The 12,213-nt window shown below is 41.8% G+C and overlaps 1 protein-coding gene across 1 annotated transcript in view; it reads right to left on the reverse strand.

The window, feature by feature from the left end:
• adgrv1 (adhesion G protein-coupled receptor V1) overlaps positions 1 to 12,213 on the reverse strand; it is a 103,370-nt gene that overhangs the window by 84,384 nt on the left and 6,773 nt on the right. Inside the window, exons 2-13 of the mRNA XM_069178331.1 lie at positions 9,728 to 9,915; positions 8,619 to 8,768; positions 5,882 to 5,977; positions 4,942 to 5,046; positions 4,650 to 4,763; positions 4,141 to 4,371; positions 3,643 to 3,980; positions 3,169 to 3,439; positions 1,694 to 2,020; positions 966 to 1,142; positions 385 to 608; positions 1 to 33 (exon numbers count right to left, since the gene is read on the reverse strand). Coding sequence (XP_069034432.1) covers positions 1 to 33; positions 385 to 608; positions 966 to 1,142; positions 1,694 to 2,020; positions 3,169 to 3,439; positions 3,643 to 3,980; positions 4,141 to 4,371; positions 4,650 to 4,763; positions 4,942 to 5,046; positions 5,882 to 5,977; positions 8,619 to 8,768; positions 9,728 to 9,913 — 2,252 coding nt within the window. The 5' untranslated portion in view covers positions 9,914 to 9,915. The remainder of the gene's footprint in view (positions 34 to 384; positions 609 to 965; positions 1,143 to 1,693; positions 2,021 to 3,168; positions 3,440 to 3,642; positions 3,981 to 4,140; positions 4,372 to 4,649; positions 4,764 to 4,941; positions 5,047 to 5,881; positions 5,978 to 8,618; positions 8,769 to 9,727; positions 9,916 to 12,213) is intronic.

Consider the following 12,213-nt stretch of genomic DNA (forward strand, 5'->3'; position numbering starts at 1 on the left):
CCAAAGTACACTATAAAGCGTGCAGTCTCCACCCTACAGGGGAGGAGTGGGAGGGAGAGAAAGCTGCCGTTCTCATCAGAACATAGATTAACAGATGAGCCTCCCCCTCGACCCCAATGCCACCACCCCCACGCCCCACGCACACATATCTCAAGAGAACCACAGGAGGGATGGGATGAGACCCACTCAGCCTTTCCTATGCCACTGGAATCACTTGTTGTTTAAGTTTGCTATCACACATTACATACAACCCCGAAGAGTTATTATATTGCACTTGTTATATAGAAAGTAAGGCCTGATAAGTCTTGATGATAAACAGCAGAATGAACACTTACATATAAGGTTGATTAACTCGTAACTTTTCTCTGAGTTTAAAGTTCGTACCTATCCAAAGTGAGCAGTAAGGTTTCGTTGACTTCTGGGATGTTGTCAGCCATGATAGTGAGATTGATGGAGGTGTCACTCTGCCCGGACAGGAAGACAACTGAGCCACTTAAAGGCCTCAGGTCGTAATCGGTTACATCGTCACGATTGGCTCCAATTGGCTGAAGACTCCAGAATACTTCAGCCTGACCGTCTGTCCCATCACGCCGCAGAGGGAGGCTCACCTGCACCAAACATCATGAGAGGTGACCTCTTATATTTACACACGTACATAATACTTTTTGAACACACATTAGAGTTGGCCAGGACAGGGAGAGTCTTCTGACTATAGTGGTTAAACAGTTGGTGATTAGAGATTCTTCTCAGTTGCAGTGGTAGAATCTGTTTTTTTTTCTTTTACAGGGGTAATTATTTTGGCAAAACTTCTCAAACGATGAATGTCGACAGCATTATGTTAAAAATGATGGTATCTTGAAGGTTGTCAGGTAAGAAATTGATGAACTCTGCAAGTCAGTAGAGACAAGCATTACAGAATCGATACTGTTTGTATGCACTACGGCTGAAAACATCACATATCTTACCATGCTGGTGTTGCTGTCCTCTGGTTCATAAACCACCACTGTGGTGTTACTTGCAAATCCAATTTCCCCATTGGCAATGTCAGGTGTAACAGTCAAGGTCAGGTTCAGAGGTCCCCCAAACCTTGGGCTGTTTGAAGGAATTGAGGGATGGATATCCACTAGCTCCAATGTATTCAGCTGTGGGCAACAGAAGAAATAACTCAATCAATAGAAGGCTCCAACAGGCTCGATGTTTTTGGAAACTTAAAAAAACCCAGCACATTACTATAATAATTGATTGCTCAAAGATGGTTATTTCTGTTCCCTCACTTTTTAAGATGTGTTGAATGTCCTTTCAGATTTCTATTCACTCCATTTATATTTGTGCATGTATGCATTAAAGCATTGAGGCTGAAAGTGCGTGACGTGGTTATACGTCTGAATGTGAAGAGGGCTTTTCTAGTACATTTTATTTTGCTCGCTATAACGGGTAAGTGATGTGCTTAGTTGGGGCAGTCGGACAAATCCCATAGAAACATGCCAGATTTAAGTGCCAATGTCAAACCATTCACACATCCAAATGAGGCACTTCAACTTTGGACAGCACTAATTTGGCAAGTGGTAAAAACACAAGCAGAAAGGACGCACTTTTAGATTTGGAAGCAAAAAGTTACTGTTGAATTACAAGTTGAAAAAATCTGAACATGAAAAATGGGTGAAAAAAATCCCCTTGTCTCCAGTCTTGTTACCTGTATTAAGAAATGAGCTCCATTCTGCAGAAAGGCATCATTCCTGATTGGTAGTATGACATGGACCATCTGCTCACGGGAAAACACCACATTAATGGACCTGCTAACATTCAGAATCTGGTCACGGGCCAGTGCTGGGTCTATTGGACCGGCGGGAATGTAGAGGGCGGTGAGGGTCATAGACACGTCTCCCAGCGTGCCACCATCTCGCAGAAAATGAAGCGACAGGAAGCGTCCCTCAGGTTGGCTCTGGATGCTCTGCTCTTTGGCTGAGTTAAACCAAAAAAGCCCATAGACATCGTCACTGTCCTCGATGTAGAACACCATCTGGGGAAAATATGGGGAAAGACCAGATGATAAGTAGGAATAAAATGAACAAATCAGCATAAGAAAAGAGATGTACTTTTATGCTAGAAAGACAGAAAACACAAATTGCACTTCCATTCCTAGTTACATTGTCAAAATGAGAGCGCCTCTGGGCCATGTGCAGTGCGGAGACAGCCAACAGATCTTCAAGCTATGAGGGGGTAGTTGCATTGAAGGCCAGATTTACCATCAATTACATTGGAGGATGTTGTTGTTCATCCTGTGTTTATGTTACTAAGATTGTGTCTTGGTCATAAGAAGAAAAAGGGAGAGGTGAGGAGTAGAGAGAGGAAAGTAGTAAAACAGAGCTCTGATCTAACTTTAGAGAGGCATCCTCTTTAATTAACTCTGCCGAGACAGCTAGAGTACTTTCCATGAGCATTTAACTGTGCTGCATTCATTTCCCTGGAACCTACACTTGTCGGATGAATTGCCTAGCACATTCACAACAGCCAATTTACAACTCAGGGTCATATGTATAACAGTTTTTTGTGTGAGATATATCATGTGGAACTTTAATGACAATTAACACCAATGAACTTACTGTTAAAGTGGTTTGTTTATTCTTTAAGGATTTTCTGCTGAGTCAACTTGTTCTGCACAGATGGCAAACAGACCCCATAGGCTCACAGCCCGAGTTGGGATTCTGGGGTGTGTGTCTATGTGACATCTTATGCCTTGAACATAAACAAGACTTAGATCTTCCCACTGCTTTCACACATCGCCAAGAGTGGCTTGGACAAAGATGGAAGCAATAAAAACCTGTCACCACTTCACCCACGCTGGAAACAAAAAAGAAACATAGACACGACACACAAGAGTGTGCCTGCTGTTTCCGCTTTGTTTTGATGAAGCCACATGAAGGGAACACACACGGAGCAAACTTACACACCAAGGGGTCGACTTCTGCAGAGTGTGTCAAGTTTGCCACTGTACCTTACACTAGGTTACACACAAACACACACACACACACACACACACACACACACACACACACACACGTGCATAACACATGCAGCAAAATTGAGAGGATGTGTTCTTTAACAAGTGCAGCATTTGTTTTACTCCCATGAAAACCCAAAACAATAAAAGATCTCTTCTAAACTGACCTCCATGGGTTCGTCGACCTCTGCATTTCCAGGTCCGGTATTGGACAGCAGTTTAAGAATGAAGGCCTCCGCCTCTTCAGGTTGATCATCTGCCACAATGTTTACTGGAATCACAGCAGTCACCTGACCGGCAGCAAATTTTACTGTCCCCACCTCAGGGCTCAAATCATCGGACACCGGCGAGCGATCACTGGAGTTTCTACTGATGGACCAGTTGGCAAACACAGCACCAAAGCTGCCTCCATTTCTTACAATAATGATGCCATCAAATCTGGGGAAGTGATAATCGTGGATGTCATTTATGTCTTTTCATTTTGACACATTTGCATTTATGCTTACATTTGCAGACAGTATGTACAATACATAATAGCTGTTTCGGGAAGTTACAGTATTGAACCACAGAGATAAAAAAAATAAAATAATTTTTGTCAATGTATATCATTACAGACATCAAAATATTTGTAAGTTATCTACCTCTGTGTCAGATCTTCATTGATGCTGATTGGCTGAATGAGCGCGCTGCTGCTAATTGATAAGACACCGTAGGGCTTATCATTGGGCTCAATGGTCACCAGCACAGCGTTTGGTGATACCAGCACAGCATCTCCTCTGATGGTCTCCTCCAGCAGGACCAGATGGAAGGACTCTGCAATTTCTGGCACCACGTCGTCATTGATGTTGAACAGCAGGCTGGTTTTGTAGACAAACGGAGGGAATGTAACTCTTCTGACTGGCTGCAGGTCGAGGAAATCCACAGCTGGTGTGGCGCTGCCTGGTCCGTCACCACTCACCACCATGTATTCTATGGAGACCTAAAGACAGTAGCGTCCAGATGGTTTATATAAATTTGTCTCATGGTTATTGTTTGTTCTGTATCAAATTCGTCAACTGTATGTATATATACAAGTTAAAGTGGTTGTTCCCTGCGCTTTGACGGTGAAAAGTCTAGGTAAATAAATAACAGAAAGGAACCTCGGTGTCAACAGAGCCGACGAGTGGCCCATCCTCCGTCAATCGACCACGGGTCACATTGAGGGCAATGACCGCCGCAGACTCTGGTACTGCCAGGATAGAGTGGGAGAACCGCAGTGGGCTGTCGTTACGTCGGATTCTCAGCTGGACACTGCTGGCATTGGCCTTGAGGAGGGCTCCCCCCGACACACCCGTTAGCCTTACTGAAAACACTTCATCGTCCTCTGGGATCTGGACCACGGAGAAAGACGCGCACGTTCATATAAAGTCCAGTTCAAAAGTTTGAATATGTAATTTGCAACAATATGAGTAAGAATATGCTACGTTTTATTTTATTTAAAGTTGAAAGGATGCATATATGGCCTTTTTATAGAGCCACAGCATATTTTCCAAATAAATAATTTTAATTAAATTAAAAATTAAACTGGCAATGTTTAGTACACTGATGGAGAGACTGATGGAACTAAACCTGGTGGGTTAAATGGTACAGGAAAGAACCAGTTAAATACCTGGTCATCTTTAATGAGGATATTGAAGTGGACTACAGCCTGTCCTACAGGGATGGTAATGTTCCCTCTGTCTGGACTGAGATCCTCATTTGCAGGGTTGGGACCTTCAGAGACCTGGAAGGACAGGAACAGGGGATATACTGTATGTATTTTGGCATGCCCATGTGCTCCATATAGATTTTTGTTTACTGTAAATATGCTACCCATTCACAAGGATAAACTTACAAAAGCATTTTAAACAACACTACAAGTACAGTGTCCAAGGTTGCTTTTATGAACATTGACCTCTCACCTCAAAGTTCACACTCACAGTCCCATATGTTCCCTTTTCTCGAATTAGGGTGAAAGGCACATAATGGTTCCTTCCTCTGGGTTCATCAACAACAATCTCTTCAGTCTGAGATGAAGACAGACAACACAGATAAACAGAACTCAAATTAGTTCACTTTAATCAGGTTTAACAGTTTCTTATGGACAATTAGAATTGGCCAAGTTATGAAACAAAGAAAAACATTATATTTGAAAGAATGCAGTACCAATCCAAAACACAAAGTAAATTGGAGTCTAAATGGGTCCTAAACTGGCCATAAAAGTGAGCAAAATCTCTTTTAACTGAAAAAGCATGGACAGATCCTTATCAACTACAAAGAACTGACTTTCAACATAGCAACAATATACGATTGATTTAATTAGTCTCGTTTGATTTTCAGTCATCGATACTGTTCCATAATTCCACTTGTATATCCAAAGAAATCAAGAAGAATGCAAACAAAACAATGATAATAAAGCAAAGAAATGAGAGTAATTCATTTAGTATATCAACACAACTTCTAAGGCCAGAATACCTTTATTGATACTAGGCAAGCCAAATCATGATGCAGCATACGAGACCATCTGGTACAACTCCCCTGGGAATGCCACCAACTCCCAGTGCTAAACCAACCACAATACTGGCATGACTGTCTCACTGCAGTATTGAGTCCAAAGTATCCGGACCCCTAACAATCTACTGCTACTTTCCAACATCATTACTCACTATAAAACCTACAAATCTGGTGCAGCATGGCACAAACTGGGGAAACGACTAGAGCAGGATTGAGATTAATTATTTTGTGAATACATTATGAATAGGTCTAGTTGTGGCAAGTTTTTGGTCAGGGACAACTGATTTAACATCTTTTATTGAAGGTCAAGATTAGAGTGGAGATGTATGAGGATAATTTGTTTCTTACCGAGTTGAAGGCAATTATTCCAAAGGCGTTGTCATTGGACAGGATGGTGATGGTTGCCTTGTTTGGTGTTCCCAGTGTCACACCATTAGAGGACCTCTGGAATGTAGGGAGAATTGAAATGGTTTGACAAAACCAGGCCAAATATACAGTACAGTATTTACATTCACACTTCTTAACCTCCCCCCAACAGTTAATCCTGACACTTGTGCCCATGTGAAAAGCCACAACAACTGCCTTATCCTCTATCTTCACTTCATTCCTGTGCTCCCACTGAGCGACCATGGTGAGAGGGCACAAAGACAGGAAGTACCGGTTTCAGCCCAGTTGATTTGTCAGGTAAGCTCTCAGCAGGATACCTCTTCAGGACTTGTGCTGTGCTCTGTGATTCGGCACTAAGACCCAACAAACTTAAAATCTCAGCATGCTTAAAATCACAGTGATTTCACAATCACTGAGTTTTTAACCTAACAAAAAAGAACCATACCCTATGATCTATGCAAGGAAGGGTTTTGTTTTTTTCCAGAGTACTACAGTATTAAGTGCAAAAAATGCCGACTTGTTATTTAGTGCAACTTTCCAGGGTTTCCATTATTGAGCTTACCAATGTTTTCACAAGCATTTCATGCACTAACGGGGCTGGAATCATCCATGGCTGAGCTCTGACTTCAAGTGCACAGGTTTCCACCAAAACTTCCAAAATCCCTTTGCAACATACAAACATCTGGACATTTAGCTAATTAGTGTACGCATAGGCATTCGGGAAAATGTTCAACTATTAGAGTTTTAACATATTATGATAAACAGAAACACAAGTTTCTCCCAAAAAGCCATTTTTCTCAGCCAAGCACAGCCAACTGAAAATCCTTAGGAAATCTACGGCATGTGTGCGTCTGTGCATGTTAAGGTGAGAGCAAGCAAAGGAGAAAATGTAAAACAAGAAAGTACTTAGGCCTCTTGCTTTCATCCCGCTATTCAAACAGGGCTTTTCCAAGCTGTTACAGGGCTTTTATTTCTGATGCTGAGCTCTTGTAGCAGGTCAGCTCCCAGACACAGAATCCGCACGCTTTCACAAAGCCAAGCCACTGAGCGAGCCAGGACGCTGGTCGCACCGATACGCACACACTCCACGACATAAAGATAGTCAAAGATACAGTGACACTAAGACACAACTTAGCTACTTAAAAAACTATTTTTGTTAAGCACATGTAGCACTAAATAAACCGGAATCAAATATGCTCTAACTCACTGTGTTTCTGTATTTTGTTGCTGCATAGTGCAGGTAGGCTGCACCTGCTATCATCTACAACAATTCCACACTATTTATGTAAAACATGTCTGTTTCTGTCATACTCAAATTCTAACCAAGTTGGTACAATATTTGCTATTGAAAGAGTTTACACATTTAACTGTCAGAAATGATAAATATACCTCTTATATCTTACTAGTGCTTGATCTATGACACCCTTTGTAGAACACATTCATCCTCCAGACAGTCCTTCAGTAAGCTGATAGGCTAGCATTTGGCCAAAGCTTTGTCTCTTCTATAGTGTAAACAGAAGAGCTGAGTGGGCCTCATCTGGTCTTTGACTCTGGTAGCAGGCTAAATATGGGGTTGTGCTACTGGATTTTAACCAGATGTCACAAAAATGCAGCGTCAAGCTGAAAACAATTTAAAGAAAGTCACTCCAGCTGACAGCTGGTCAGAGTCGTTGCTGTTTTGTAGATGTACATAGTTGGCAATCAGAGAGTCACAATGACCTTTATCTTAGGTCTTTTCGTGAGGGATAAGATGGGCAGACAACGAGACCACCACCCCCGAGCTCATCAATCAAACTTGACAGCTAAAGGCTACATGAAACCATGGAGATAGTCTCTAGGTGTTAGGCATCCTGAGCTGTGATGGTAATTCCTTTGACAAGGATTAATAATATATACAAACTAAAAATCATTTTAAAACTTTAAAACATATATAGTTGTCCTTCAAAACACTATGCACAACCGTAAACACACAATAACATGATAAAATAGCAATTCCAAGACATATTTTTTTAATGTTACAGTAACACAGACTACAATAAAGTAGCACATTGTACTTGATGATATGGTGCTGGTCGTGTCACCAAAGATAAGTCTCAAATGCATGAAAAGATATTAATTTACTTGGTTGTGAATCCAGTCATTCATTGTAATAGACAAAGCTTTCATCTGACAATAGTATGTCAATTACAATGGTGAACCAACAACATATACCAGTGGTATGGACATCCCCAGTGAAATTGAAACAGTGAATGAGATAATCACTTTATTCTAATGTGAGGTGAAGCTGTTGCTGTCAGAGTTAGTTTCTTTTCACAAAAGAGTTTTTTGGTGGGGAACCTCAGAGACGCGCACAATATTTGGCCCCACCCAGGCAAGCCCTGGAAAAGTCCTGCACAGCACACACATCAAAGACCCTGCAGCTCAGAGCCACCCAGGGTTTACTGTGTGACGCCCCACTCCCCATTGCTTCATAGCTGGGGTTAGGGTTTAAGACGGTCAGGGGTAGAATAAGAATAGTAAGACTTTGTGGGAAGAAACTTGGAGCTCCAGGGAGGAGAGAGAAGGAAGTGAAGGAGGAAAAACATTTGGCACATAAATGCAACATATACAAAACTGAATAGACAAAGATGGAATGCATGCGTGCGCGCGCGCACACACACACACACACACACACACACACACACACACAGGTATTTACCTGTAGAGTAAGGTTGAAGGTAAATGTCTCATCGGCTTCAGGCAAGTCGTCCTCTTGTACAGCAATGAAGACGGTCTTAGTGGACTCAGAGGACAGCAGGACAGCTACAGCATTAATGCCTACAAAGTCCCCTGTGTCGAGTCCCTCGAGCTGAGTTGAACAAGACAACACCATAGAGTTAAAACCTTGCTTCTTTGTTTGTTTTACGTTTAGATGTTTGCATTTATTTGAAAGTGTGAAATCGTGCAGAACAATTAAAGGCACAAGAGAGATGGAAACAAAGTGAAATAATGCATCAAAGATGGGTTTGAACCCGGGTGGATGCTGGTCCATTTTTGCTTGAACAATTGTGCCAATAGGAAGCCCCAGGCTTGATGTTTTTGCATGTTTCAGCCTTTTCTTCCAGGTATCATTTTCCTTTTGCTTTACTTCCTTTCTACTTGTAAATGCTTGGTCTTCAGTGGGTTTCAGTGTTTTTCTATCAATGGCCATCAGTTCCAGGAAGGAAATCTGATATTACACAGTCTTTGATTACCGATAAAAAAAACTGCCTTGGTAAAAATAGTTTATGAAACAAGAAATATGGTAAAGATATCAAGAAACACAAGAAACTGCCCAACCACCTCCAACGTATGGCCAGTTCGTCTTTCCAGACACCAACTGTGAGCAGCTGATGCTGGTCCCCCACGTGGAGGACACAAAGCCAAAATACATTCATTTCCAATGCAGATTGTGCAAACACATTGGGTCTTTTTTGTCATCAAATGCCATAGAAAGAAAGGTTGATGATTCTCTCCTTCACTGATTGTAAAGGTAATAGCTCAGAACAAGGAGGACATATCAAAGCTATTTTATTTGTATATAGACAGAATAGATGAATGATATGATGGGTTGAAAGGTTTCTTGTACTTAAGTTTTGACTAATATTCAACTACTACTGTGAACTAAGAATCTTCACTTCTTGCTAAAGACACTTTGGAACTGAACTTAACAGAATTAAGTAAATAAATCCATTCTTTTGTAAGAAAATTCAAACAAATTTACAATAAATCTACGATAAGTATAGATGCATAAAGCGGCATCACTGGCAAGCTTGTCCCATGTCTTACCAGGATCAAAGCCGTCACATTGACCGGGGGTCCCACTCTCTCTACGATCAGCCGGACCAGAGAGTTGTTGCTCTCTTTGACAATGAAGTTAGTCTGCCCCTGGAACCGCAGCGTGGCCAACTCTGACGTGGTGCCAGGGATGGACAGAGCCAGTATCAACCCAGCTAGCAGGAGGACAGGGAGCATTCCTACAAAAAGAGGAAGCATACAGAGGAAATATTTAAAAACATGCAGGAAAGACGGACACAGTGTGTATACTGAAAGAAAGCAGAGGCCAAGATGAATATATCCTGGGAAGGTGTACAAATGAAATTAGCTATATCATTTTAGCTCATTTTGTCTATACATAAAAAGGCTACATCTCGCATTCAGTACTTTAGAGGTAACTCAGATGAAAAAATGTACGGGAACACCTACTCATCGCCACTAAGAAACACAATACACATAGGAAAATAATAACAATATAATTAATTCACAGGACCCATAAAAATCACATAAGATCTAAATCTTGATTTATAGACATTTGTGATATGATAGCAAGAATATCAAGGTAGAATGTATTAAGTGGTCAGATGTTCAGGCTTTGTGGCTTTTAAAATGTGCAGCCAGGCTGGCTGGCAGACTTTCTGGTCACTGTGGTCTAAATGATTCATAACATTATTCTATCATTTCAATGGCTGTTGTCCTCATGTTGTCATAACTGTTAAAGCACTTGTTGTTGAGTTTACTCTTCTTTACCACATGGATGTCATGTCATGCCATCCCGTGCAATTCTGCACCAACACTGTTCTCTCTCTCTCTCTATCTAATGATGTTTCCTACTCTCCTGCTTTGTCTAATAATCTTCACTTGTCTCCTTTACACCCCTCTGCTTTTCACTTCTCTTCTCTTGTCACTTCTCCTCATCTTTTATCTCCTTTCCCTCTCCTCTCATCTCCTCCTTCTTAGCACTCTCACCCAGAATAATCCTAAAGCTGGATGGAGCTGCTGAGACAGTTGTCATGGTTAACACAACAAAACAACACAGCATGACAAGTGGGGTGGAGCCAGCTTAAAGCTAAATTGTGGCCACTCTGTCCTGTCCCCCCCCCCCCCCCTGCTGCCTTTTACACATCCCATTCATAATCTGCGCCACGCATCTGAGCCAATATATGAACATGTAAGGTCTTTAAAAAAAATATTTGCTCTTAATTACAAGGTTGAAAAAGAACATCAGCAACTATAGTGGATGAAGTCATGCTGTTTGGGTTTTTTTCTAACACAAAAATCATTTGGGAAAGTTGGACATTGAAAATATCTTGTTTTTCATATGTTCCATTACTGTTACATCAATCTAAGTTATTCTCAGTATTGTCGGGTGTTTAAATAGCAACCATTCATCAATCAATTTGTCAGATTGGAGAGGAGAATAAAACATTGCATCAACTGTGTGTGTGTGTGTGTGTGTGTGTGTGTGTGTGTGTGTGTGTGTGTGTGTGTGTGTGTGTGTGTGTGTGTGTGTGTGTGTGTGTGTACAAGCCAGCAGTGGAGAGATTGCTGTGAAATCCTTAAAAAAAGGATTTACAGCTGGTGGGTAGCAGGGCTGGACAGTGGGGAACAGAGGGTGAGACTAGGGGGAACAGAGGTGAGTGTGTTGCTGGACAAAGGGGGGCCGGGATGGAATAAATCCTGTTATTTGCCCTGCTCTCTCTCCTGGGGTTGGGAACTTTACGTATTGCTGACTGGAAGCTCGATTGAAACAGTATAAACCATCTTTCTTGCATCACACTCTCATAGAAAATAGTGCACGTGAAGGTGTGTGCAATTTCAAGGCATGTGGACACCTGCCAGTGTATGTACATTTGCCTGCCAACTGGCTTAGATCAGAGAGGTTAGGGAACATGTCAAATTTTAGTCATAGAAATACCTAACTTCCCACAAGTTGTAAACTTTGATGAAAAAACATCACAATTTTAGTCTATAAAATTGAATATTTTTATTTAATCTCAGTCTTCCTGTTTCATGACTACTTTCAATTCTCAAAACAAAAGGTCTGACTTCCCACAGGCTGCCTTCAGTAGACATTTGTGCCTCAAAACCTCACTTCCACCCTTCCAAATAATTGCCAAACATCACTAAGACCATCTTAGAACATCCAACCCTCCAACCTCCTCACAACCCTATGCCAAAACAGAGAGGGGTTCCTTTTTGCATCCACTGACCCAGATGCTGCACTTCTCTCAAAGGGCCTGATACAAAGCAGATGCTGTGTGGATGGCACAGGTCTGTTTTATAAGCGGCGGGGCAGTTTTTGTGCTGGCATCATCTGTTGTGCCAACCCTGACCCCAGGGCTTACAGAGGCCCCAAGGATCTGTCTGTCACCGCTAAAGGCGGCATGGAGTGCCTGGCGCAAACCTCTGACATTGATAAGACGGGGAGTCAGAGTTCATGTAGAGAGGTGCATGGAGACACAGTCGTACGTAGGTACGTGCGCACGCACGCACAC

The sequence above is a fragment of the Embiotoca jacksoni genome, unplaced genomic scaffold (assembly GCF_022577435.1).
Source record: "Embiotoca jacksoni isolate LCO1_2020_lvr unplaced genomic scaffold, fEmbJac1.0.p SCAF_8, whole genome shotgun sequence".
Lineage (NCBI taxonomy): Eukaryota > Metazoa > Chordata > Actinopteri > Embiotocidae > Embiotoca > Embiotoca jacksoni.